Genomic DNA, 26,732 nt, shown 5'->3' with positions numbered 1-26,732 from the left:
CCTATTCGGACTTGTGACGGCTTTTCACTACGGAAACTGGCTACCAGACTTAACTTCTAGTAGCGCCTTTGAAGAAGGAACCCGGCGATTCGGGCGATGGTTGCGGAAGAAAGGCTGGGTAGAAGATGTTGATATGGACGCCATTGAGGTAGTCGGAAGTGTAAACAGCTATGACCCTGTTAGAAATGATCAGATGGCGGAGAGTGATAGGAAAGGTGTACGCCTGGTGCTGGAATTTGCGACGGCCTATGCGGTCACCAAGGCATTACTGCCGCTCCGGATTGCCGCAAGTGTCTGGGCGACGCCTTGGTTTGCCCGAGTCATACTGGTACCGACTGGAAAAGGGTTAAAGAAGCTGTTGGGGAGAAAGTAGAGTTTGACGGTCCCTGGTATCACTACAAATTCCGGACTGATGATGATAATGCACCAAAACCGGGAAGTACACAAGAGTGTTTTGTACAGTACAGAGTGCTTGGGCTCGTAGATATTGTATGATTTCTATTTCTCAGGACGTCTTTTCTGGTTTATATCATTTGCTGCCCTTACGGTTTAAGCCGTATCAGGGAGCAGATTTTCAGATTTTCAGATCGAACAGAGAAATTTAGGCCTTCTCGTAGATCCAGTCAAACTGGCTGTGCTTGTACTTCTGGAGCTCCTCAGGCTTGAACCAGAGGGCAATCTCCTTCTTGGCGTTCTCGACGCTGTCGGAGCCGTGGCAAACGTTGCGGCCAACATCCTATACAAGAGTAAGAGTCATGCACAGAGTGCTACCATTCACAGAAGGGGAAGTGTCTTACAATGGCGAAGTCACCACGGATGGTGCCAGGGGCGGAGGCAAGAGGGTTGGTGGCACCGAGGATGGCTAACAATGATTTTAGCGTTTGGTCTTCAATGGTCATAGCGAACGGAGAACTTACTGCGGCCGGTCTTGACGACCTCACGGCCCTCCCAGACCATGGCGACGATGGGGCCGCTCAGCATGTCTAGATGTAAATGTCAGTATCTCCGTACAAGATTTTGGCAACGTTCATGGCAAGGTGCTTACAGGAGACGAGGCCGGGGAAGAAAGGCTTGGAGCTGAGGTCAGCATAGTGCTGCTCGAGGTGCTCCTTGGAGGGGGAGCAGAGCTTCAGGGCAGCAAGCTTGAAGCTATGATTCATTAGTACAAATTTTGTATGTACATTATTGGGATTGGGAGAATACGAACCCACGGTTCTCAAAGCGAGAGATGATGGGGCCAACGAGTCCGCGCTGGTTGACATGGTTAGTATTTATACCACCCCGAACGAGCCGTATCCGTAAGGATCATGACAGATATCGGGTGATTCGAGATCCATACCTGGACACCGTCGGGCTTGATGGCAATGAAGCTACACCAATTGGTTAGTTTGAGTAGAGGATGAGGGGCAGCAGGTCGATGCAAAAAAGAAGAAAAAATTTCAAGGCAAAGGAATAAGGGATGGAAGGGATTAGGTGAAGGTCTGGGGCGACTTACGTCTGCTCGTCGGACATTTTGAAAGATTTATGATGTCAAAGGTGACAATTGAATTAAAGAGACAGGATTGAGAGGGAGAGGAAAAGGAAAGCAGAGGTGCTGGTGTGAGTTGGCCGAAAATATACCAACGGAGGGACCGCAACGGTGGGGCACGAGGGGCTGTCGTTGGCTGATACCGGCCAGAGCTATGCCTGATTGCCTTACAGCCTGAGGTTTTCGACCCCAGCCGCCTCAATAGGGATAGCGCCCGCCCTAACCCAATCTGGAGCTTCCCCATCTTCGCCGGCCATCTGGCCAGCCTGGAACTAACGGTCATTGTAAGTACTATTATCAACGATCTAACAAACGTGACAGCTTCGTGTGTCGGACCTCCAGCTCAGGTAGATGCAGGCCAGCACATAGTGGCCGACAATTATTGTACTTTCAGAGGTTGAGTGTCTCTGATTGCATCTATTAGCTCAAAGATGGCCGGGAGGCGGCTGTTGTCCACTCGCTGGACCCTATTGCTTTCCTTGGTCATCCTACTCGGATGTCTTGTCATACCCGGAGGTAAGCTTTGTTTACACACATGGCCCACAAGCTGTAATGATGCTAACGGCTAAACCTAGTCGCTGTAAAGCATGAGAATTTCAAAAAATGCTCTCAATCCGGTTTCTGTAAACGAAACAGGGCATATGCCGACGACGTCGCCGCCAAGGGTTCAGCTTGGAGCTCTCCATATGAACTTGACTCTTCATCCATTCAGTTCAAGGACGGTCAATTGCACGGAACAATTTTGAAATCGGTATCCGCTGAGGAAAAGGTCAAGTTGCCTCTCACCGTGTCCTTCCTCGAGTCTGGAGTTGCCCGAGTCGTTATTGATGAAGAAAAACGCTTGAACAAGGAAATCGAGCTTCGCCATGACAGTCAGGCTCGCAAGGAAAGATACAATGAAGCGGAAAAATGGGTCCTGGTTGGTGGTCTGGAATTAAGCAAATCTGCGACCCTCGATTCCGAATCGGAGACAGGAGTTACCAGAGTTCTATACGGACCAGAGAATAACTTCCAAGCAATTATCCGTCACTCTCCGTTCGACATAGAGTTTCAAAGGGATGGACAGACTCATGTTCATCTGAATAATAAAGGATACCTGAACATGGAGCATTGGCGACGGAAGGTGGATACTTCCGAAGGTGACGGTGAGCAAAACTCCGAATCACAGGAAGATGAGAGCACCTGGTGGGAAGAAACTTTCGGTGGAAACACAGACACAAAACCCAAAGGCCCTGAGAGCGTGGGATTGGATATCACATTCCCTGGCTACGGCCATGTTTATGGTATCCCAGAGCATGCCGATTCCTTATCTTTAAGGGAGACCAGGTAAAATCTGCCAAATCTTCTAAATCCTTCCGTGACGTAAGCTAATGATTTGGTAGAGGTGGTTCCGGAAACCATGAAGAGCCTTACCGCATGTACAATTCCGACGTGTTTGAATACGAGCTCAACAGTCCTATGACCCTATACGGTGCCATTCCACTTATGCAAGCGCACAGACCGGGCTCTACTGTCGGGGTGTTTTGGCTTAATGCTGCTGAGACATGGGTGGACATTGTAAAGTCGACATCCTCTGCCAACCCACTTTCTCTAGGGGTGAACTCAAAAACCGATACTCAAAGCCATTGGTTCTCCGAGTCTGGACAAATCGACGTGTTTGTCTTTCTAGGGCCTACGCCACAGGATATCAGCAAGAAGTATGGTGAGCTCACTGGTTATACTCAGCTGCCTCAGCACTTTGCCATCGCGTACCATCAGTGTCGCTGGAATTATGTCACCGATGAAGATGTAAAAGATGTCGATCGCAATTTCGACAAGTACCAGATCCCATATGATGTTATTTGGCTCGACATCGAGTATCTTGATGACAGGAAATATTTCACCTGGGATCCGCTGACCTTTCCCAACCCGATTGGTATGGAGGAACAACTTGATGAATCGGAACGCAAGCTTGTGGTCATCATTGATCCTCATATCAAGAATAAGGAGAAATACACCATCTCGGAGGAGCTTAAGAGTAAGAACCTGGCCACTCGGAACAAGGACGGTGAAATTTACGAGGGCTGGTGTTGGCCAGGGTCATCGCATTGGGTGGATTGCTTCAATCCGGAGGCTATCAAGTGGTGGATAGGCCTGTTTAAGTATGATAAGTTCAAGGGCACCCTTCCGAATGTCTTCATTTGGAATGATATGAACGAGCCATCCGTGTTCAACGGCCCGGAAACCACTATGCCCAAAGATAACCTTCATTATGGCAACTGGGAGCACCGTGACATTCACAATGTCAATGGTATCACGTTTGTGAATGCGACATATAATGCGATGTTAGAACGGAAGAAAGGCGAGCTTCGTCGGCCGTTCATTTTGACACGGTCGTATTATGCTGGAGCCCAACGGATGTCTGCCATGTGGACTGGCGACAATCAGGCAACTTGGGAACATCTGGCCATCTCTCTGCCGATGGTTCTGAACAATGGTATTTCCGGGTTCCCCTTCGCAGGAGCTGATGTTGGTGGTTTCTTCCATAACCCGAGCAAGGACCTCCTCACCCGATGGTATCAAACTGGCATTTGGTATCCTTTCTTCCGTGCGCACGCACATATAGATACTCGTCGGCGTGAACCGTATTTGATTAGCGAGCCCCACAGGTCTATCATCGCACAGGCCATTCGTTTGAGATACCAGCTCTTACCTGCCTGGTACACTGCCTTCCACGAAGCTTCGGTGAATGGAACGCCGATCGTGAGACCCCAGTTCTATGTTCATCCTTCGGACGAAGCAGGCTTTGTCATCGATGACCAACTCTACCTGGGCTCTACTGGTATCCTTACGAAGCCAGTAGTCACCGAGGGAACAACTACTGTAGACATTTATCTCGCCGATGATGAGAAGTACTACGATTATTTCGATTACACGGTCTACCAGGGGGCGGGTAAGAGACACGAGGTGCCTGCACCTCTTGAGAAAGTGCCTGTTTTAATGCAGGGCGGCCATGTGATTCCTCGCAAGGACCGACCACGGCGCAGTAGTGGGTTGATGAAATGGGATCCGTACACTCTTGTTGTTGTCTTAGACAAGAACGGAGAGGCAGACGGCACGCTGTATGTGGATGACGGCGAGACGTTTGATTATGAGCGAGGAGCGTATATTCATCGTCGTTTCCACTTCCATGACTCCACTCTGTCGTCGGAAGACATTGGGACCAAGGGCCCCAAGACAGCCGAGTACCTCAAGGCCATGGCAAGCGTCCGAGTTGAAAGGGTGGTGGTTATTGATCCACCGAAAGGATGGCAGGAGAAGTCCACAGTAACTGTCATAGAGGATGGTGCCAAGACTGCGTCCACAGCGGCCATGGAGTACCATGCCCAGCCGAACGGAAAGGCCCCATACGCCGTGGTGAAGAACCCTACCGTCAGCATTGGAAAGACCTGGAGGATCGAGTTCTGAGCTTTCGATAAGGCAGCAATGGGAGCGCGTGTAGACGCGCTTGTTTATTTATTATCGAGATAAATAAAGTATCGATAGCAATTTATGATTCGTAGAATGTCTTGGAAAATCCTTACAGTTCACGACAATTCATTGTTTGAAAATCAAGCAAAATTAAGGTCTTCAGTGGACCCGCTGAGTCAGCCTCAGGGACAGGGAACAAAAGACGCATGCGGCCGGTCGCGAAAATGTTTCCACTAGAAAGATTGGCTACGGGGTTATCGAACGATCTCTAGCTTGCTTGGCTCGATTGACTACAATCTATTCTTGCTCCATCAAAATCCATCATCGCAGCCCGAGCAATTTTTGCTAACCCTGGTTTATATTGAGCCCGCCCCTGACCAGCAGTCACCTCCGGGGAGATCCACAAACTCCGTCCGTCCACGGGATAAGACCGCATACTTACAGCGACAACTGGGATCTGTTCTTTTTCCTTACTCGAGGTTCTGATATCGCGGTTTGACAACGGACTGACTACACAATGTATCTCGTCTCTCTCGCTCTCGAATATGGAGCGCCGTTCTTGTGGGTTAAATATTTTCTCCCCAATCATCCGCACTTTGGGACAACAGCCCTTAGAAAGCTGACCGTGGATTCTCATGCTCTAGTCTTATCACCTCCCCCGTAACCTCCTATGCGGATCAAATTCTCAGTATTCATCGGAGTAGGAGCTCTGCTGGCTTCTCGTTGGATATACCTCTGATCATGCTGGTCGCGTCAATCTTGAAGTAAGACTATACTGTCCGCTTTGCACTGCGCTGAACGGCTTGGAATTGACGCCTGGAATTAGAGTATTTTTCTGGTTTGGCGACAACTATTCTTTTACGCTGCTGGTGCAAGCCGTCATCATGATTGGGGTCCAAATGGTTACGCTCAAGGTTGCGCTGGATAATCGGCCGGCTCCCGGTGTGAAAAACAGCCTCGAGCACGTTCCGTTCAGCAGTGTCAGTAATGGCGGCAGACTTACTCGACCCTATGACTTTTGGCAGTGGAAGAGTGCAAAGCCGTATGTACTCCTAGTGCCGTTTGAATATCAATATGTGTGGGAACTTACTTTGCCGGTGATACTAGATATTGGATGTTTTTGGCTTATTTCATTGCTGCGCTCTCATTTATTCAGATCTGCCTACCTCCAATTGCTCAGTCCGAGTTCTACATTAACTGCCTCGGATATATCGGTTTAGCTGTGGAGGCCACCCTGCCTCTGCCTCAAATCATTGCTAACCATCAGTCACGCTCATGCAAAGGATTCCGCTTGTCGGTTGTAGCCGCATGGATTCTTGGTGATCTGATGAAACTGAGTTACTTCTTCTGCAGTCAGGAGGTAATTCCCTGGGCTTTCCGCCTATGCGCATTGTTCCAGTGCGTCTGTGATTTGTACCTCGGGGTACAATTTTGGATGTATTCCAAAGCCTCATTTAGTGCTGCTGGCAGCCCTAGGGAGCCCAGTGGAAACTGGACTGTTGAGGAGAAAGACATCCGGATGACTTGAATGCATAACGGCCGCTTGCTGTTCCCTGGTGCTTGATGCATTGTAAATACTGGGAACCGAGGTTTTTCCTTTTCTCTTTTCTTTTTTCTTTAGAGATTTCATTTAGACTAATAGCTAGATTAGTGTGAATATTGCTTTCAGTTACTGTTCGGGCTATGATCGGTTGGGATAGAGATGGGAATAATGATATAGATCTGTAAAACTGCCCATTTGATGTCATTTTAAAATATTGATATTAGGTCGCTGACGTGATGCCCCGCGTTCTCCACCCACTTATGATCAAAGTCCCTCTGCTTTTTACCCCTCCAATAAACCCCAATATTGAGGAAAATCTCATTGCCCCATATCCAATATATTGCTTGGGGAATCAAGTTCTTCCATACCCTAAATACAAACATCATGGCTTCAGACACAGAAACCATCCGAATTGGATATGTACCAGGTAAGTTCTGCTTTCCTTTCCCACGATACCACTCCAGGAGCTTGAATAGAAGATCGATAGTTCTATACAAATAATTTCCTGTAATGTACGTACATCATTAACGCTATGGATCATAGAACATTACCTCACTCCCCTCCACCTTGCCCTCCGCTCTCCCGCTGTCGCATCCCTTCCGTTTAAGATCTCTATTGTTCCGTTCCCATCCGGGACGGGACATATGATCACCTCCCTGCGCGAGAAAGAAATTGACATTGCAATTGGGTTGACTGAAGGCTGGGTTGCTGGTCTGGCGGGAAAACAGCAAGCGCAGAAGGATGCAGTCTTGGGCGGATATAAAGTCGTCGGGGAATGGGTTGCTACACCATTACGGTGGGCTATTGTCACTGGAAGAGAGAGAGCGGATCTCCAAGGTGTTGCCGACCTAAAGGACAAGCGGGTTGGTGTTAGTAGATTGGGAAGGTATGCATGATTGTCGTTTTCAGTGTACTTTGGGACGAACATCGAAAGGGGACAAACGAATGTGCTAATAGATCTCCAGTGGTTCTCACATCATGTCATTCGTCCTTGCCCAGAATCACGGCTGGAAATCCGACTCCTTGACTAGCGTCCCATTGGGACCATTCCAGGCCCTGCGCAACGGAGTAACGGGGTACGACCCTTCGCACCCGGAGCAGCAGCCTGAACCTACTGCTGAGTTTTTCATGTGGGAACATTTCACAACGAAGCCGTACTTCCACCCGACAGCTGAGAAGCCCCATCCGCCACTCAAGAAGATCGGAGAGATCTACACACCGTGGCCGTCTTGGATGATCGTGGCGTCAACAGCTGTATTCCCAGACCCTGAGATTGATGGCAAGCTGCAGCAACTGTTCAAGCTCTTGAACCAAGGTATCAAGGATTTCGAGGCCGATACAGCGCAGGCTGTGAAGCTACTTGGTACCGGAGAGCTGGGATGTAGTTATGTAGAGGAGGATGCTACGGAATGGCTGAAGGATGTCAAGTTCGTCCAGGGCACAAGAGGTGTAAACAGGAAGACCATCGAGGGTGTAGTGGATGTTCTCAAGGTGGCAGGGGTGATTGACAGCGCAATGAGCAATGATGAGGCTGTTACACGAGTCGTAGGAGTTCAGCGGTAGGCTTGGCCTGAAATACAGCGTTGAAAAGTCACACACATCTTATGTGTCAGTCTGGACCCAGTCCTCCGAGCGAACGGTTGAACTTTTCAGTATATCGAGTCACATCTTTGTCTCTAGAGGTGAAATACCTGGTCTTCAAGGTACATTCAAAGTTCCCAATCTCCAACTGGTCTAGGAAATGCTGCCCAGAGCACATACTACTCCAATATAAAGTTCACCCTTTCCTCCCAACACGAGTTGCGCTCAACCTTGCTATTTGTCAGATGGGATATTAACTGCTTAGTTTGCGTATATATATCCCCGAACAGACGTTTACTTCTTTGGAAACGTAACATCAAAGGGATAATCGTCAGTGAGAGGCCGTTGGTCGCGTGCTTCACACATCTCATCGTCAGGGCGACATTCACTAGCATTCCTCGGCTCGGTCAATGTCTTGCTAGAAAGACACTTGTCATTTCCTAATACGGAGCTCAAGTGCATTAACCGGCTCATTTGATTGCGTGTATCTTACTGGCACCAATGCATCCGACTGACAGCGGGATGCATACGTGGTCAACGGCCTGACACGCTACAGTCCCCACTGGACGTGTTCACCTGACACTTCCCAGCAGTAGGCCTGCATTAAGAAAAGTTTGTTCTGTCTTATCATGCGGGTTTGGCTGTTGTACCTGAAACGATATTGTTCCTTCATTTCCAGGTACAATGGCGCCTACATGGGGTCGTATTAATTATAGGTAAGCATGACTCGCATGACGCAAGGGTTCATGACCTATGATTTTGAATTTGAAGTCAAAGTTGTCCAACGACTATCTTGGCCGAGGTAGTCAAACAACAACCATACATAATAGCTCAGCTTGTTTTGATGAAAGAAATAGCTAACTTTTTCAGTACTGCTCGGGCTATGTAGGAGCTACCGTTGTGTGGGCCATCATGAGCGTGTACTCCCAAAAGGAGAGGAAACATTCCGCAACCCGGAATCCCTAGATGCCTGACAACAACTAAGAAATGCACACAAGCAAACTGGGGTAACTGGACAGATGGCATCTATAGACATACAGAGAATCATTACCTTATACGCGAAGGACATTCAATATTGTAGAAACTCCGGTCAAAGCATGGCAGTCTTTTGGAATGCTCATAGTCTCCATTTGCAGCAATGCTAGTCATTCTTTCACAGCCATAACACGGGGCATGGGACTTAAAGCAAGCTACCGTGCACTATGAGTTCGTTTCTTTCTTGATCTGTGAGCTATCTGACAATTAGTGGCGCCAGAGAGTCAGTGTGCTCGGTCACTCTGCGGTTGCTGGGAGGATTGGAACAGTCACTCACTTTCAATACTTCAACGTCCATTGTTGGGAACACCAGAATCAAACGCGAGACTATGTACTTCACCAAGAGCCTTCTCGCCTTAGCGATGGCTGCAGCCTCTTTAGGAGGTGCATATGCGAAACTCGACCTTTCTTCCACTTCTAATGTCGTTGTATACTGGGGTATGTTTAACAAAACAACACTGAGGTGGATAATACTGACGCCGCCTTGTGTTTTAGGTCAGAATTCATTTAAGGGAAAGGGGGAACTGGCACAACAGTCACTAGGTTACTACTGTAATGGTGAGACCGGCGCATGGTGATTCCATTAATGCAGAAACTAACTAGTTCTAGACGAGAACATTGACGTGAGAATCCCCGCTACCAGAGAACTAGATGGATGTCGCTCACCTACTGTCAGGTCATCGTGCTGGCATTCCTTATGACGATTAATGGTCCAGGGGGTGCACCAGAGATAGACTTTTCCAATGCAAATGATAATTGCACCACCTTTGATGGCACAAACCTCCTGAAATGCCCCCAGATAGGGTGCGTACAACATCATCAGTGCTCCATTTAGTGTGAGACAAAGCTAACCACACCAGTGCGGATATCAACACCTGCCAAAAGAAAGGAAAGACCATCCTTCTGTCTATCGGCGGCGCGACTTATAGCGAGGGAGGTTTTCAATCCGAATCCGCGGCTAAGGCTGGCGCAGACCTCCTCTGGAAGACGTTTGGTCCTCCCACAACCCAGGGCCCTTTTTTGAATGCCACTTCTCATAATGGAACATCTCGCTATCATAACAGTCGTTTCAACCGTCTGAACCGTGTCAACAGCACTAATATTCACGCAGTCCGAGCTAACTCCACAACGGTCCGTCGACCATTCGGTGACGCGATCATTGATGGATTCGACTTCGATTTCGAGGCACCTGTGAAGAATATGGCACAATTCGCCAACCGGCTTCGCGAATTGTCGGACGCGGACAAATCGAAGCAATACTTTCTAACTGCTGCACCACAATGTCCGTATCCAGATGCAGCGGATAAGGATATACTCAACGGGCCTGTATCCATTGACGCAGTATTCGTTCAATTCTACAACAACTGGTGCGGAGTAAACTCTTTCTCAGCGGGCCAACAAAAGCAGAGCAGCTTCAACTTCGAGCAATGGGACAACTGGGCGAAAACCGTTTCCCAGAATAAGAAAGCTAAGGTCTTGCTTGGTGTCCCAGCAAACACGAGCGCCGCGAGTACGGGCTATATCCCAGCGTCGGAGCTGGAACCGGTGATCGCATATAGCAAGTCGTTTGAGAGTTTTGGAGGTGTTATGATGTGGGATGTTAGCCAGGCCTATGGTAATAAGGGTTTCTTGGATAGCGTGAAAGGCGCTCTCAGAAACTCCACAGCACACCTTTTACGCCATGGATTTCGTCTTCCGTCAATTTATCCTGTGATAGGACGGTAGATTATAATGGCTCGCATTATTTATCTTTATGTTGCACATTTTTACATTGCGCTAGGAGTTCGATGTTTATATTTTTGTGTCTGTTAGTCTGCTTGGCGGACGGAAAGGTGTATATAAGAAGTGAGGGCATTAATCCTCTGTTGTCTCAGGCTGATACTTCCTACAATTTAATCAATTCATCCCTTAACAAGTTACAAGAGTTAGGGCAAACTCCGGGCACGTGGTGTGATATCGAGGCCCTTCAGCTCATGCAACAAATTTCTCCTCCATCACATCCTCCGCCCTGGACGACGCCAATTGATTACTCCTGCACGTAACAATCCAATAATTCGTTTCATGCCGAGGGTGCTTTCAGCCCAGGGCAAGAGCCAAAACAATCCAAGGAATCCAAATCCCAATTCTTCGAAGGATGCAGAAATTAGCGCACCAGGATCCGCCCTAATGCATGAACTATTGATTCTCCGTCCTGCCGATCCTCCTTGCTCTCGATCCGATTCAGCTCACCTCAACTAACTCTCCACTCGTAGATATCTTGACTAAAAAGATTCTCAGTTTACATTCTCTAGATTAAAGGGTCGTCGCGAACTATTCCACATCCTCCACTAGCTGTGCTGCCCAAACCACCAAAAGCCCTCGACATGCAGAAACAGCAAATCCTGCATATGCACGACCCCTCCCTTCAATCTATTCCAAGGAATACCGAGCAATCCAGTGTCTTCCGAGATGCATGGACATGCAATACGGTGATCCCATGTCGTATTACCAGGGATTTAGCCATACAGTGGGTTGCCTGCTCTTGGCAGCATGCAATGCTTGATGATCTTTCTCAGCTGGCCAGTGGGCATGCGCTGCTGAATCCTGCTCAGATGCTATGCTTTGACAATATTTAAACCATTCATGAATCCCCTCCCTTGTCTCTGCCGTCTTTCATTCCTCATCGGGTGTTGATCGCTCAAAATGGCTCCTAAGTCTCTTTTCTACACTCTTTTCTCCTCCCTCACCGTTGCCCTCGCGGCATCCGTCCCTCAAACCGACTATGAAGTGATCGTCGTGGGAGGCGGTCCCGCTGGTCTCACTGCGCTTAGCGGTTTATCCCGTGTAAGACGCAAGACGGCTCTCTTCGACTCCCATGAGTATCGCAACGCTGCTACGCGGAACATGCACGATGTGATCGGCAATGATGGTATGGACAGACCCACCCCCCCCCCAAATCAAACCTCTCCGGGAAGAATTCACAGGGGCTGGACTAACATATTGTGAACAAAAGGCACCGTACCCAGTGAATTCCGCGGTCTGGCCCGCGAGCAGATCTCCCGGTACGACACCGCAACCTTCATCGACAAGAGAGTCAACACAATTGAGACTGTCTCTGATGAGGCCACGAACACCTCATACTTCCGGGCCCAAGACGCCGATGGCAAGGCGTACACCGCCCGCAAAGTCGTCCTGGGCACGGGTCTCGTAGACATTCTCCCCGACGTACCGGGTCTGCAGGAAGCCTGGGGCAAGGGCGTGTACTGGTGCCCGTGGTGCGATGGATATGAGCACCGGGACCAGCCATTCGGTATCCTGGGTGCGCTCCCGGATGTCGTCGGCAGCGTGTTGGAAGTATACACCCTGAACACGGATATCATTGCTTTCGTGAACGGTACGCAGACGCCGGACCAGGAGGCCGAATTGGCGAAGAAATACCCCAACTGGGAGGCCCAGCTGGAGGCGTACAATGTGCGCCTGGAGAACGAAACAATTGCGTCCTTCGAGCGCATCCAGGATGGCAGCTGGGTGAAGGACAGGAACGGTACCAGACAGATTGATATTTTCCGTGTTCATTTCACCAATGGCTCGTCGGTTGATCGTAATGCCTTCATTACCAACTACCCCAGTGAGCAGCGGTCGGATCTTCCCAAACAGCTGGGTCTGGCGATGCTCGGTAACAAGATTGATGCCACTACGAACCCTGGTATGAGGACTAGCCTGCCTGGTGTCTGGGCTATTGGCGACTGCAACAGCGATAATAGCACCAATGTGCCTCACGCTATGTTCAGTGGCAAGAAGGCTGCTGTATTTGCTCATGGTATGTTATGATTCCTTTCATTTATTGTTATACCATATTGTTTGATGCTGACCTGTGTGCCATAGTCGAAATGGCTAAGGAGGAGTCTAACACGGCCATTGACAAGCGTGATGACTTTGTGAAGGAGGTTGAAAAGCGTATGGGCAATGATATGGAGAAGATCTATAATCGGTCTAGAGGCCTGTGATCGATCTGTGTGATCGATGACCACCGACAGTTGTTATCGCTGGTATACGAGTGGCCTCGTATCTACTCTTTCATCCTGTCATATATATTCCCCAATAATTCGATTTTAATTTGATCTAGAGGACATTGAAAGGTACGACGTAGAGCCCTTTCAAAATTTTGGGGCAGTACATGGATATATTCAATTAAATTACAACATCTTTAATTCATGGAACTATCAGTGATTAACAAAGGTTAATTATCTGTAAATTTTGGAAAATCTTCATCCATACAGCTTCTCCACCGCTATAATTATGTTGCATATCACAATTACTTGAGGCTTGCAGAATGACGCAAGTCACACCAAGGAGGTTATATTACTCAACTTCCTCTTCCTCCTTGGGAGCAGCCAAGTAAAATCGAGCTGGCGGCTGTCCAGGTCTCTCATACTCAACGGTCAAGCGAGCAAGATGACCAAGCAGATTTTCAATTTTGAGGTCACCCTTGTCGCGCTTCTCTCGACCCAGGTCATCAAGCCATTTGAACTTATTGAGCATGAAATATACCAATGCGATAACAATAGTCACGCCCAGAGAGTAACCCCAGATTCGGACCACCGTGACAATATCAGTCCAGCCGTTAGTTGTTTCAACGAATTTGTCGGCAGGCTTGGTGGGCATATCTTGGTTAGTGAACCAACCAAACAAGCAGAAAATGGTTGCCAAAACGTCCACACCCAGAATGGCGGTAACTAGATGGATTGAAGGCCATGTGTCGGCACCACGCGTAATAAAGATAAGCCAGTTTTCTGTGAGAGCGACTTCGAGGAAGATCACTTCTTGAATTGAGCCCCAGTTCTGGATAATACCACCTGACGGGAGGAACATGGAACCGCGAACTACCCAAGTTCCCATGGCAAGCAAAAGGCCTAGCAGACATGAAATGAACCAGATCTTCGGAAGTTGCCATTGCACAGGCCGCAGCTCAAACGATGCATTATCATAAGCAACCGCAACAGTGGCAAGATCAGCGAATAAAGCAAGGAAGACTACCAACTCGACACGGATGCTCTCGTTGATGATTATCATCGACGTGACCAGGTAGATCTCTAAATGCAAGCAGAGAGCAATACGATATTGGATATATGCTTTCATGCGATGGAAAATTTGCCGAGCAACTTTAATCGAATCAATGATCGTTGACAGGCCTGGTTCCAAGAAGACAATGTCCGAAGCAGATTGTGCTGCCTCCGTAGCTCCTTCTACTGCAATACCACAGTCGGATTTCTTCAATGAAGGCGCATCATTAACACCGTCACCAGTCATTGCGGTGAGATGACCTCGGTCCTGAAGCATCTGAACAACTTGATATTTGTGTTCAGGGAACACCTCTGCAAAACCGTCTGCTTTTTCCACTAAGTCTCCTGCCATTGCACCACTAAGCCCTCCATGAATGAGCTTGTCTGAATTATATACCTTGGTTCCGAGGGCGAGCATCTTGCAAGTCTCTTTAGCGATGGCTAATGCGTCACCTGTAAGCATTTTGACGCTGATGCCCAAATTCTGTGCCTCGTGGATCGTTTGCGCCGTGTCCTCTCGGGGCGGATCAAACATCGGCAGCATACCGAGGAGGGTCCATTCCTCTCCTTCTTTCTGGACTGCAACTCCCAGAGATCGGAAGCCTCTGTGTGCAAATTCCTGCGCTTTGGCTTTGTACAAATCGGCAGTCTGTTTAGAACAGTTTGTCAACTGAAGCACAGCCTTGGGTGCGCCCTTGGTGCAGGTATATCTGATTCCATCACAACTGGCGATTGTAACGATACGCTTGGAAACCGGGTCAAATGGTTGAAATTTTTCTGTCTTCCACCCTCTACGCAGAATCTCCCGTGCCTTGGGGTATTGCCTAAGGGTCAAAATAGTGACCTTGTCGATCGGGTCTAGCGAATCGATGTTGTGAGACGACGCCAAAACTGCCACGGCAAACATCCAGTCGACGTCTACACCTTCAGCCACATATGGGTTTCGAATGCTCAGCTTGTTTGCTGTGAGAGTGCCGGTTTTATCAGAACACAAGACATTAACACCCTGACGAGTTATTAGCATTTTCATCCAGGCAGAAGATATCGCTCACAACCTACCGCAAGCGACTCGATTGCAGTAAGCTTCTGCACTATAGCCTTTTTCTTCGCAAGGTATGCTGCTCCTACAGCCATGGTAGTGGTTGTAACGACGGGGAGACCGACAGGGACGCCGACAATCAACAAAGCCAGGGTGTAGTGGAGAAGCGTTTGCTGGCGAGGGGAAGCAATCGGGATATGCCGGAAGAAACCGCCAATCCATGCAGCCAGGATCCATGCCATGACGAGGATGAGAAGCGAGGTACCGATGTTATCCATGACCTTTTCGAAATGACCTGCTCCTTGGGCCGCCTGCACCATCGTCGCTGTTCTACCCACGAACGAGAGCTTTGCAGAAGTCTGAACAACGGCATATGCTTTGCCACGCTTACACCCTGTCGTGTAATAGATCATTTCGCCCATATAACGATCGACTGCCAGAGACTCTCCGGTAATAGCTGAATGATCACAAGCCAGGATAGGATAACCGCGCTTCTTGGGCTTCTGTGACTTTTCATCATCACCTTCTTTGTTCTTTTCCTTTTCACCTTCAGCCTCTTCAATGTCGGATTCGGATGTGCTGCTCAGGTCGCCCTGATTCTGCATTGTCTTGAATTCTTCCCATCCGTTTGGATCTTTCACATCGCAGATTATCCGTGCATCGGCGGGGACAACTTGGCCGTCACCGATTATGATCTACCATTTATGTCAGTATCCCAGCGCAAGCTTCAGAGTGGTCAGTTTGAAATTGCCAAGCATACCACATCACCGGGTACGAGCTCGCGGGCCAGAATCTCCTGTTCCTGGCCATCACGGACGACTGTTGTCCTCATTGCAATATCTCCCTTGAGGCTGGCGACAACATCGGCAGCTTGTTTCTCCTGGTACCAACCGACAGCTGCATTCAGACACAGGATACCAATGATGACACCGAAATCGATCCAGTCATCTAGACCTGCTGCAAGAAGAACGGCCAGCTCCATAACTGCGACGGGTCAGTGGCACTAATCAATGAAATAGAACGCACTTAGTGTAATCCAACATGACTTACCATACAAAATAGGACCTCTAAAGTATGATAGGATCTTAGCAATGGGATTCTCCTTCTCAGAAACCAGCTCGTTCCATCCCGCTCTGCGACGCCTATTTGAAGCCTCATTGCTGGACAGACCTTGATGGATGTCGGTGAGTAGCCAGTCTTCCGGGAACTGGCCCTCATCTTGGTTCACATGTCGAACAAGGACCTTGCGTTTCTTCCAGGGAGCATACCAGACTCGTCTCACCTCTTCCTCTCCCTGTGTTTCATCACCTCGGCCGCCCTCGCGGTAGGTCGATGCGTACTTGACCAGCTTGCCATATTCGTCAAGATTGGCCCAATCTTCCTTGTAAGACACTCGGGAGATACGCCTAGATGCGTGTCCCTCAGAGGTAGAAAGTCGACCCTGAGATCCCGGTGCTTGAGCTACACGTTCCACGTCATTCGAGGCACCGCCTTGCTCGGCCATCTTGTTCTCGGTTACTTGCCAGGGGCAGCAGGGCTTCTCCTAATGTGCCCAACGCTTATTCAAACCAAAAGGGAGCGAATTGGGTTACGAAAACGAGTGCTCCCACAGAATGATTGAGCATACAGCGAACGAAAAGGATCTCCCCTTAGGCACGGTTAAGAACAAGAACGCGCAAGAGTTTTTCGCTTTTCCCTTCCGCGAGCGCATAGGGGGCTACGATAACCGCCAACTCCATATACAGGGCCAACCCTTAGACGGATTGGGACAGCCACACTACATGCAGACTATCATGCTGACGTAGTAGATCCTAGGAAGCTTCCGGCTAGTCAAGTTGTGATAGAGGCTAAATAAGGTAGAGGCCAAGCCCATACTGTTCTTTGACCAGACAAAGCAGCGTGCACCGGTCGAGCGCAAAAGTCAATTTGTGATATGAATTAGGAACATGGTGGGTTGATTCGACGACTCCTCGATGGTCTTGACGTATGAGACGGTGGTGACCTATCCGTAATAACCCGGTTAAAGTATATGAACGAGGGGCCAGGGATACAGCGGAGCCCATTCGCTCCAGCATTTCTATGCCAGACATTCAGATACACGACGCAAAGAATTGACTCTAGAAGAACCGCATGACGCGATGAGGATATCCAGGGTTCTAGACCTGAAATGCCAGCGGAAAGAGAGCCGGGACCCACGGGAAAACCTGACCAGGAGACCTCCTATAAGACGACGACAGATGGTGGGGTAAGCATGGGACAAAGTCAGTCGAAACCTTTAAAATCACTCTTGCTTCGCTTATAATCGAGTGTAACAACCACCACGAAAGCCTATGAGCCAATGATGAGAAGGTAGAGAGACCAATCGAGGGGGATACGGAGTATGTTGCGGGCAAGAGTGGAACTTTTGGATGGAGACGACCTTAAATCTAGTGATCGGCGCTAACGGGAATTAGGACTAGTGCCTTTGTGAGGTGTTGACTGTTTGACACTTTCCCAAGTGAGCGTCCGTATAAAATGTAACCTTGACCGGCAAATAAATTTTAAACCCAACATCAGCGCCAACGTTTCCGGACAGTGATCTCACGACGTAATCCTCTCATCATCCACTTACCTTCCGTGGCTACGTTCTTTCCCCCTAGTTTTTATTCTGATACAACCTAATCAATCCGACGGTTGTCTGATATCGTGCCATCATCACTAAACAATGCGACTTACCCCCAAGTAGAACTGGCACACTAGTACTCGACTTACTGCTTCTCCTCCTGTTGTCTTTGGGTGCGATGAAGTTTATTTGTCCGATTTAACTTCCGTGGCTGCTACACCCAGATTACGACGTACAACCATACTGTGACCATTTCAGACTGGTATGCGTAATGGACTTTTTATTTCAAAACGTCTTCTAGCATATCTTCGTGACTCATACTATGAGCGAGCCCAACTGAGACTGGACACTTATTTACCTCCGGTCTTTCCCGTGGGGATGTAGAACAAAACAGCCGGCTGGCCCGGTGCATAAGCCTTGTCCACACGGTAAAATCCCTTACGCTCAAACTGGATGATGTCGCCCTCCTTCAGCTCGGCCACATTGCAGTCGGCAGTAGCATCTTCCCTGAACTCAGTGTTCCTGTTCAGGACGTCCTCAAGAGCATCGTCCTCCTGCAAGGTGTCCTTGTTGAGAAGGTAGTCAAAGTCGACCAATTCCACTGGGACCAGGTTCTGGTCAGTAGACAACCAAGTGACCTTCTTCTCGGTCTTCTTGAAATCACCTTCCAAGTGCAGATCCAACTCAAGCTCCTTAACAACACCGGAGCTTGGGTCAGTCACGATCTGGCGCACAATCGCGTTGCCCCAGTTCATCAAGGTGATCTCCTCATCCTGCTTGAAGCTCTTGGCATCCTCCTGGTCAAATAGGATGGAGCCACTGTAAACAACCTTCTTCGTACCAACTGAAGGGTTCTTAACATGCTTGGGCTTCTCTTCAGTGTAGGGTGCGGGAGCTCCCTTAATAGTTGCCTTGACAACGTCCTTCTTAAGGAGGGCGGTGTGGCGGGGTGCAACCGGGTCAATATACTTCTTGTTGGTCGCCCAGATGAGGGTCCAGTCAAGGTTTGTGATGTTCTTGCTAGGGCCTTGTCTGAGAATGAACTCCCTCAAGGCAGGGATGGTCATGCCCCGTCTTCTGATACCACGGATGGTAGGGAACCTAGGGTCATCCCAGCCCCAGACAACGCCCTCGTTAACAAGCTTAGTAAGCTTGCGCTTGGACAGAAGGGTTCGGATGAAGTTCATACGAGCAAAGTCCCAGATCTGCACCGAGCGGAGTTTGAGGGCGTCCAGCATCCATTGGTACTGAGGGTTTCGATCACGGTACTCAATGGTTCTAAGAGCATGAGTAACACCTTCAATAGAGTCGACAATGGGACATGCAAAGTCATAAGTGGGGTAGATCTTCCACTTGGTGCCCGTGCGGTGGTGTGGGTCAGGGTTGGAGCGGTAGATAACAGGATCTCTAAGAGCCTTGTTCTTGTCGTCGACAGAGATCTAAAGACCGATGTGAGAAATTTTTTCTGTAGTGAAGATATGAACCTTAAATACCTTGGCACGAATACACCAGCCAAGACCCTCAGGAGAGCCCTTTTTCATTTCCTCGAATCGAGCAAGGTTCTCCTCAACAGTAGCATCACGACGCTTACTAGGCAGACCGTCCATTCTCTGAGCCGCCATAGTCTCCTTGTCTGTATCGTCGGCGTATGCTTTTCCATCCTTAATGATCTGCACACCATACTCGTAGAGCTGGTCAAAGTAGTCACTAGTATAGCTCATCTTGTCGGGCTTGATACCCATGAGAGCAAGATCTTCAACGATAGCATCCTGGAACTCGGAGTTTTCCTTGGTCGGGTTGGCTTGACAGATGTGAGAAAGTCTTCAACGACAATGTAAGGTGGAGGTGAACTCACTGTCATCGAAGCGGACAAGCAATGTGCCATTGTACTTCTCGTGGGCGAAATAATCGTTGAGAAGAGCTGCTTTGGCGTGACCAATGTGGAGATATCCTGAAGGCTCAGGGGGGAACCGGGTCACAACGCCCTTATCAGTGTTCAGAAGCGCAACGTCGTAGTTAGCACCGCCTTGCTTGCCCTTGGTGGTCTTTTTGTCCTTTGCTGCGGCATTCAGCGCCTCAAGGGCAGATGTTGCCCACGGACAGAGGTCTTCCAAGAAGGTAAACCAACGAGTCAAGTTGACAAGAGCCCCCTTTCTGATAGCAGAGATACCGACACGGTTTCCGCGGAGAGCACCCCACAAGGCAATGTCAGCTGTGGAAAGCGAGTATCCGACGATGAAGGACCGGAGAAGGAGGTGGGTATTAAGGCGCTGGAGCAAAGGATCGAGGGCCTTGAAATCGACGGTAGTAAAAGTATCAAGCTGAGCAAGCCACTCGTTCTCCTAGTAGCATTATTAGACGAGTTGTCCCAAGCCGTGGAAGGGCAGCAGCCATAGACTCTGGTTGTAGAGATATGTAACGTACCAGCTTCTGATCCTTCGAGTTGAGGAATGGGAAGTCCTTGAGCAACTCTTGGATAGCGTTCACAGTTCCGAAAACAGGAGTTCCGCTAACACCAGTGAACTGAACTACAGCCTTGTCGCCCTGTTCAAGAACAGCCTTATCCTCGTAGGTGATGTTAATCACCGGGGATGGTCGTGCTTCATTAATAGAGGTCGCGACAAGAAGAACAGGAAGCAAAGAAGCCTGGCTGGCCTTTGTGGCCAAGGTCAACTGCATGTTAGACATGATGCCTCCGAATCCACTGGTAAAAATCCGAATGAATCCTTCTAGACCTTCTATGGTGGGGAGAAGAGCACCGTGAAATACTTGGAGGGGCATTTGACTCAATCGGGGCTCCGCCGGCGTCACATTTCTCCGCCCGCCACCCGCAACGGAGAGCTCTCGGGCAGAAAACATTCCCTTTCCGCAAGAACACCGAGAAGCCACATCTTATAGTCAACGCAATGGCTTCCTACAGCTCACTCATGCCCACTGCGGCAAGGAGTCTCTTATCGTCATGCCGCTCTCCGCTTCGCCAGGGGTCAATGGCCCCTCTCCTCTCCAGCTTTCAGCAGGTTCGAGGAGCCAAGAACAACCCTCAAGCACAAGGTAAAAAGAACAAGGAAAAGAGTAAGAAGACGAAGAAGGGTCCTCGGGAGTTCAAACAAAGGGATCTGAAGGATATGGATCAATTCGCGCTTTGCGATGCTATGAGGTACGTATAACGTGTCTTGCCATGTGCGCACCTCGCCTTTTTGCTGACGCGGAATCTGTTCTGCTCTCAAGGTATCTTCGTGCATTCGAAGTCGGCCGTGAACCAGCTACCTCCAAATACGAAGTCCACATCCGGTTGAAGACGATGAAAGACGGTCCAGTGATTCGCAACATGCTCCGGTTTCCTCATTCAGTCCAAACAGAATCACGCATTTGTGTCGTCTGCCCTGCTGGATCTAGGCATGAGAAGGAGGCTCGTGCGGCTGGGGCCGTCCTGGTCGGAGAACAAGAGGTTTTTGATAATGTGAAGAAGGGCATCATTGAGTTCGATCGTCTGATTTGTCACCCGGATAGCTTGGAGGCTCTGAACAGGGCCGGACTGGGCAGGGTCCTCGGCCCCCGGGGACTGATGCCCAGCGCAAAGACGGGCACCGTTGTTGAGGACGTCGCTTCGAGAGTTGAAATGCTGCGTGGTGGTACGGTATACAGGGAGCGAGATGCTGTCATTCGACTTCCAATTGGGCAGCTGGCATTCACCCCTGAGCAGTTGCGAGACAATCTGCGCGCCACTCTCGAGCAGATCAAGAAGGATGCGGCTGGCCTCAACGACCGCATAAACAAGGAGATCTACGAAGTGGTAGGCTAGCCTCTGCTCTGAAGCCACATGTATCAACTTAGCTGACTATTATTAGGTGCTGAGCTCGACCAATGGCCCTGGTTTCAGTCTGAACGGAGAGTTCAAGTCCGACAATTCCCCCGATACTGCATCTTTGAGCGGTCTGTAAAATAGCTTCAAGTCTTCGCTTTTTTTGGATGTACAGATTATGTTATATTAGGAAGGACACGGTGTATAATGGTATTGTTTCATATATTCCAGGAGAACCCAACACCCCAAACGCCAACGCTGTGCAAAAGCCTGGTTCATGTACCAGACGGGCTCTATATTTTTAGATTCTTCAGTGCAGATACTGCACTGGTGTCCTCCCCCATGAGTTTGTAGAGACGCAATACGGCCAGCGTTTTTGTATCCCGTTTCTCGCCCGCGATCTTCGCTTGTTCGAGCGCAGTTTTAAGGTCCAAGAGTACTGCAGATCTTATTTTCGACAGTCGCGACTGTTGACTGACTAAGAACGGATGATCATCACCTATCCGCGACGACAATCTTGTCAAATAGACATATTTCTGGATGTGATGCTCGAGCCTCTTCAGTGATACCAGGGGGGTGGCTGATACGCCGTTGGGTATCTCTTCATCTTCGCTTCCCTCGCTTTCACTGTCCAGTAGATCGGAATCCGTATCGAGGTCCTTAACAGCGTCGCCTTGGCGGGCAGGCGTAGTGTCCCCAATCATCAGTTTCCTTTCCAGTTCGTCAACTCGATCCGCGTAATCCAACAAGGCCCTCCCCACATTTGCATTCTTCCGTAGGCGCTTCTTCTCTTCCACCAGTTGCTCTACCTCTCGATACCGGGCGTCAACCTTATCGCGGACGGACTGGACATCCCGTTGAAATGCCAACAGTCCAACTCGGACTTGCTCTACCTTCTCTTCCCCTCCTTGCAGTGCAATCCCAAGCGACAAGAAATCCTGGTAGTTCTCATTCACGAGATCCAGTAACTCCCGACTAAGCAGTTGGTCCAAGTCGCGTAATTCCTGCCGTAGGTCTTCAAGGCTCTGGTGTCGGTTTGTCAGGGAGGATAGGTACTTTGCGGGGTCAAAGTCGGGGGCGAGAAAGGAGGAACGGGACAATGGTTCAGGAAAGGGAAGTCCGGAGGTATCGTCGTCGAGATCGGAGGCAGACTCGTCCGAGTCGCCAAACTGTCGCATTACGGTTAATCACAAAACAAAGAGTCAATAGCGGGGACCAACGACGATCCAAACGGGGTTTTGCATACGCGAAACTTATTCATTGCGATCTTTACGCGTGCAAGTGGAGCGATGAAAGAAAGTTTGAAAATGCGCGAAGATCGACCGGGAGTTCGTCAATATCAGTTGAAAAAGAATCTTTGTTGTGGAGTAGTTGTAGAAGGCAGTTTTTCGGGTTCTGGGGTAAGTTAGTTAGTAGGAGTAGTAGTGGTCGTTGTCGTTGGCCGGAACCTTTGGAACGCTTTCCCTTTACGGTCTGGGTTCCACCGATTCAACAATGTAACGGATCTATGGAGACTATACTTCTGAATGTGGGCATCTTGGGACCAAAAGCGTAGGAGAAAGCAGTACATTGATGCTCTAGAAAGGCGCATCTCATAACTGGAAAGTCACTTTTCAACATTAATACTTCAATAAACCCGAAGCCCTAGCTCTAAGCCCTAGTGATAGTGAAGATATAAACTAATTATTAGAAGAAAATCAAAAAGCCAAAATGATGCAATTTAAATGTATCTACAAAGTAGCTGTATTAACTCAAGCAAGGCGTTGTATTTCAGTTCCGGATTTGGTTTCACCGGCTAAACTATCAAACTTATTATTCGACCAGCACATGAACTGCATCTTCCCGTCAACCACAGTCAATCAGCGTACTATCCGAGAGCTCCCGTTCTGCAACAAGTGCGATCATGCTCCCTTAATGTATGCCACCATTACATTCTTTGTGTGTTTCATTTGCAGCCCTGTCTCCAGGTAATGCATGGGGGTGTGTATACGTGGCTCAGAGACCCAACTATTAGCATTGTCTGATAGGTAGACACTGGCGTTCAACGACTTGTCGAGAACTGGTGTGAGAGTGGGTTCGTGACAAGGCACTGCTGGTGAAGGTGCTTGCATTATTCCCTCTGCGATCTCCTGCGTCACTTAGTGAGCTCTGTACATACAGACGAACACTGCATCGACGACAAGTGGTTGTGAATAACCTTGTCCGTACAATGGATTATAAGTCGGGCAGAAGACTGTTCCCCCACCCTGATGAAATCCATTCGTCCTTGTCACGTCAGAGATGGCCTCGGTTTCCTCTTGCTCACTCCCACCCAGTCGTGGAGACTGCCGGCCCATCTCAGCAAGCAAACTCTTATCGCTACGAGTCAGCTGTAGACGACTCTGCCCGGGCGTATCGCACGACTGCTTTGCGTCACTTGAGTGAAAATTCCAGGCCCCTCGCGTGGAATCACGGACAAGTAACTCAAACTGGCGGTGGCCACCCAACCTCACCCTCGCAGCCCGTCTTGGTTCGGGCCTATTCCGGTGGCCCTGGGGATAGTGCGAAAACGTCAAAGATGTCTCTACGGCGGTCGTTCCCATTCACCAGCCGCGCCGAAACCCCAAGGCGAGGTCCGGAACTTCCTTCGGACGAGGACTTCAGCATCGATGGCATTCTACGGGCTATTGAGCCTAATATTCGCCATACCTTGGACTCAATTGGGGAGATCTGTGGACGGAGTAAGCTCAGTTTAGCCAACGAATATGGTAGCCATATAGCGCCCCTTGGCGAAATCCGCGCGCCTCCTAGCGGCCTGATGCCCGTGGACGAAGCTAGCTCGGAACATGAAAGACAGGCCAACGATAATGTGGTTATTTACGATGATGACCATAGCGTTATGGATGGGAGGGATCACCGTTCACCCATGCAATTTGGATTTATGGAGAATGCTCGGCAGAGTACAGTATCTCGTAACGCTGGATTTCAATCAATGCCACCGTATTACGGTGCAGACGGATCGTCTGTCCAAGTACACCCCGACACTCCACGATCCATGGGCTTTAATACTACCGTGGATTCGGCTTCTGCGCTGGGGCCACTCCCTGCAACGCGAGAAATTGCATCCAGGTCAAAGTCATGCGGCCGGGTATTGTTGGCAACGAATGCTGAATCGAGCACAGACGACCGAAGACGATTGATTCAAACACCGGCTCTTGTGTCTGAGGTTCTCTTAGATGCTCACGCCAATGGACACCCTTTGGGAACGGAACCCACTATTATGCAAAGCCAGGCCCTCTTCGGAAGCAACTCAGACTCTGATGTAGTGCGAAGAAGCTGGGGTCAGCCGGCAGTAGGACTATCTGTGCTGGCGGATGTTTTCGGCTGGCTAAAATATGCTGTGCGCGACGGGTCAGACTCTGGTCAAACTCTGCCAACAGCTGAGATGAGACTGCGCGCGATGCTTGAGCGACAGCGGGACCTGGACTCTTCCAGAGTATTTGCAAATGATGATTAACGACTCTTCTCTGTGGGTGTAGATGTATCTGCTTTTATTGATCACAATTGATGATGCACATGATGAAGGATAAGTACTGTAATTGATGGTCTTTACAATTACGACTATGACGAGATGTGTGATAAATATTATATGAATTCTTCCAGCTTCTGCTGTCTTGCGCCTAGTGTTGTTCGAAGAAAATAGCGAGACAGTGAATCACACACAGCAGTGCCTAAGAAGCGATATAAACTCCAGTCTCATATGCAAAGGTGGTATAATAAACATGAGAACAAGCCCTCTAAACAACGAACCCAGACCACCAAAAAAAAAAAAAAAAAAAAAAAAAAAAAAACTAATACGCCACGCCACCCTCTATCTCAGATAGCAGTGTATCTGCAAATCCCTCAAACCGGGAATATGACCAACAATCTTTATATCTTTCCACCAGCGGCCGCTCATCCACCACCTCATCCTGCTTCTGCTCTCGTTTCTGTTCCGGCTGCGCACCATCCTCAGACTCATCGTCACTCTCGTCAACCACCTTCCCCTCCACTAACTCCCCAAACTGGATATCCACCGGCACAGCACCCAAAAACTTCACTCCCGTCTCCTGGGCCATCACTTGCCCCCCACCACTAGAAAACAAATTCGTCACCTCCCCACAGCACGGACACGTATATCCCGACATATTCTCAATAACGCCCAGCATAGGAATCTGCGTCTTCACACAGAAATTCACCTCCTTCCGGACATCAGACGTCGCAACCGCCTGGGGCGTGGTAACTAAAACCGCACCCGCTAGTCTCGGCATAGTCGACGACCCAGCAGCCGGATTCGTGGTGGCCGGTCTAAGCAACTGTTCCGCTAAAGCAATATGCTCATCACTCGTGCCAGGGGGCGTATCGACAAGTAGGTAGTCCGTCTCCCCCCAATAAACATCAGACAGAAACTGTCGGATCATGGCTGTTTTCTTCGGTCCGCGCCAGATGACCGCGTCGCCGCGATCGCGGAGCAGGAATCCCAGTGACATGCAGCGAAGAGAACCTCGTTGTGCGCCATCGTTTGTGGACGCCGGATGCACTGTTACGGGGACCCAGCCCCCGGGCGCTTGGGTAATCTTTGCATCTTCAAGCCCCACAAGTCGGGGGATTGAGGGGCCTGTTAAGTCAATGTCGAGTATACCAACTGATTTTCCCTGTAAGGTGAGGGCAAGCGCAAGTTGGAGGGTGACGGAGGATTTGCCGACACCTCCTTTGCCGGATAGAACCTATAATTTTCATTTATGTTAGTTCCATGTTATTTAATATAGGTTGTTTAGTTCTATTTGGGCCAGTGTGCCCGCTCTACAGCCAGACATCGCTTTGTTCTGCATGAGAGGGATCCAGAGATGATCGTTATCGATAAGCGATGAGGGGCACATTTGTTCTTTACTGTTTTGGTTCCTAAATGAATTGAGTAAGACTCACCAGCACGATATTTTTGACACCGTCTAGAGGCATTTTGCCGGTAGCAATTGTTAGTCTCGAGCGTGGTAGGAGGGATATCAGATTCCATGCATGGCTGGTCGAGTTGCTGATAAGATGGCAAAAGTCGATTTCGCCGCGGGATTTCTGCGTCACTCTGCGGAGTGGA

At 49.3% G+C, this 26,732-nt stretch overlaps 12 protein-coding genes across 12 annotated transcripts; 7 read left to right on the top strand and 5 right to left on the bottom strand.

Annotated features, from left to right (window-relative positions):
* Positions 1–601: 601 nt before the first annotated feature.
* Positions 602–1,512, bottom strand: AO090102000558 (nucleoside-diphosphate kinase; the record flags this gene model as incomplete). The annotated part of the gene is made up of 7 exons (XM_001822658.3): positions 602–736; positions 798–862; positions 918–983; positions 1,046–1,149; positions 1,208–1,251; positions 1,340–1,370; positions 1,496–1,512. 7 exons carry the CDS (start codon positions 1,510–1,512, stop codon positions 602–604), a joined length of 462 nt encoding a protein of 153 aa, XP_001822710.1.
* A 447-nt stretch (positions 1,513–1,959) lies between these two features.
* On the top strand, positions 1,960–4,975 carry AO090102000559 (glucan 1,3-alpha-glucosidase ROT2; the record flags this gene model as incomplete). The annotated part of the gene is made up of 3 exons (XM_001822659.3): positions 1,960–2,044; positions 2,104–2,854; positions 2,911–4,975. The coding sequence occupies 3 exons, from the start codon at positions 1,960–1,962 to the stop codon at positions 4,973–4,975; spliced, it is 2,901 nt and encodes a 966-aa protein (XP_001822711.1).
* Positions 4,976–5,862: 887 nt separating this feature from the next.
* Positions 5,863–6,506, top strand: AO090102000560 (PQ-loop repeat-containing protein; the record flags this gene model as incomplete). The annotated part of the gene is made up of 2 exons (XM_001822660.3): positions 5,863–6,020; positions 6,086–6,506. 2 exons carry the CDS (start codon positions 5,863–5,865, stop codon positions 6,504–6,506), a joined length of 579 nt encoding a protein of 192 aa, XP_001822712.3.
* A 399-nt stretch (positions 6,507–6,905) lies between these two features.
* AO090102000561 (uncharacterized protein) lies at positions 6,906–8,165 on the top strand (the record flags this gene model as incomplete). Its single annotated transcript, XM_023236765.1, has 4 exons — positions 6,906–6,948; positions 7,065–7,407; positions 7,487–8,080; positions 8,135–8,165. The coding sequence occupies 4 exons, from the start codon at positions 6,906–6,908 to the stop codon at positions 8,163–8,165; spliced, it is 1,011 nt and encodes a 336-aa protein (XP_023091869.1).
* Positions 8,166–9,792: 1,627 nt separating this feature from the next.
* Positions 9,793–10,862, top strand: AO090102000563 (glycoside hydrolase family 18 protein; the record flags this gene model as incomplete). The annotated part of the gene is made up of 2 exons (XM_023236764.1): positions 9,793–9,941; positions 9,998–10,862. The coding sequence occupies 2 exons, from the start codon at positions 9,793–9,795 to the stop codon at positions 10,860–10,862; spliced, it is 1,014 nt and encodes a 337-aa protein (XP_023091870.1).
* Positions 10,863–11,819: 957 nt separating this feature from the next.
* AO090102000564 (NAD(P)/FAD-dependent oxidoreductase) lies at positions 11,820–13,123 on the top strand (the record flags this gene model as incomplete). Its single annotated transcript, XM_001822663.3, has 3 exons — positions 11,820–12,045; positions 12,130–12,936; positions 13,002–13,123. The coding sequence occupies 3 exons, from the start codon at positions 11,820–11,822 to the stop codon at positions 13,121–13,123; spliced, it is 1,155 nt and encodes a 384-aa protein (XP_001822715.1).
* A 355-nt stretch (positions 13,124–13,478) lies between these two features.
* On the bottom strand, positions 13,479–16,722 carry AO090102000565 (putative plasma membrane H(+)ATPase; the record flags this gene model as incomplete). Its single annotated transcript, XM_001822664.1, has 4 exons — positions 13,479–15,185; positions 15,239–15,913; positions 15,979–16,202; positions 16,269–16,722. The coding sequence occupies 4 exons, from the start codon at positions 16,720–16,722 to the stop codon at positions 13,479–13,481; spliced, it is 3,060 nt and encodes a 1,019-aa protein (XP_001822716.1).
* Positions 16,723–18,170: 1,448 nt separating this feature from the next.
* AO090102000566 (glutamate--tRNA ligase GUS1) lies at positions 18,171–20,601 on the bottom strand (the record flags this gene model as incomplete). The annotated part of the gene is made up of 4 exons (XM_023236763.1): positions 18,171–19,259; positions 19,314–19,621; positions 19,676–20,162; positions 20,590–20,601. 4 exons carry the CDS (start codon positions 20,599–20,601, stop codon positions 18,171–18,173), a joined length of 1,896 nt encoding a protein of 631 aa, XP_023091871.1.
* A 125-nt stretch (positions 20,602–20,726) lies between these two features.
* AO090102000567 (mitochondrial 54S ribosomal protein uL1m) lies at positions 20,727–21,761 on the top strand (the record flags this gene model as incomplete). Its single annotated transcript, XM_001822666.3, has 3 exons — positions 20,727–20,977; positions 21,049–21,613; positions 21,669–21,761. The coding sequence occupies 3 exons, from the start codon at positions 20,727–20,729 to the stop codon at positions 21,759–21,761; spliced, it is 909 nt and encodes a 302-aa protein (XP_001822718.1).
* Positions 21,762–21,915: 154 nt separating this feature from the next.
* Positions 21,916–22,883, bottom strand: AO090102000568 (COG2 family protein; the record flags this gene model as incomplete). The annotated part of the gene is made up of 2 exons (XM_001822667.3): positions 21,916–22,791; positions 22,869–22,883. 2 exons carry the CDS (start codon positions 22,881–22,883, stop codon positions 21,916–21,918), a joined length of 891 nt encoding a protein of 296 aa, XP_001822719.1.
* A 948-nt stretch (positions 22,884–23,831) lies between these two features.
* AO090102000569 (uncharacterized protein) lies at positions 23,832–25,118 on the top strand (the record flags this gene model as incomplete). Its single annotated transcript, XM_001822668.1, has 1 exon — positions 23,832–25,118. The coding sequence occupies one exon, from the start codon at positions 23,832–23,834 to the stop codon at positions 25,116–25,118; it is 1,287 nt and encodes a 428-aa protein (XP_001822720.1).
* Positions 25,119–25,452: 334 nt separating this feature from the next.
* On the bottom strand, positions 25,453–26,599 carry AO090102000570 (Mrp/NBP35 family ATP-binding protein; the record flags this gene model as incomplete). Its single annotated transcript, XM_001822669.1, has 2 exons — positions 25,453–26,367; positions 26,567–26,599. 2 exons carry the CDS (start codon positions 26,597–26,599, stop codon positions 25,453–25,455), a joined length of 948 nt encoding a protein of 315 aa, XP_001822721.1.
* Positions 26,600–26,732: the final 133 nt, after the last annotated feature.

This window comes from Aspergillus oryzae, chromosome 4 (genome assembly GCF_000184455.2).
Source record: "Aspergillus oryzae RIB40 DNA, chromosome 4".
In the NCBI taxonomy this organism is placed as follows: domain Eukaryota; kingdom Fungi; phylum Ascomycota; class Eurotiomycetes; order Eurotiales; family Aspergillaceae; genus Aspergillus; species Aspergillus oryzae.
The sequence above is the reverse complement of the archived record's forward strand: the minus strand, read 5'-3'. Positions and strand labels throughout refer to the sequence as shown.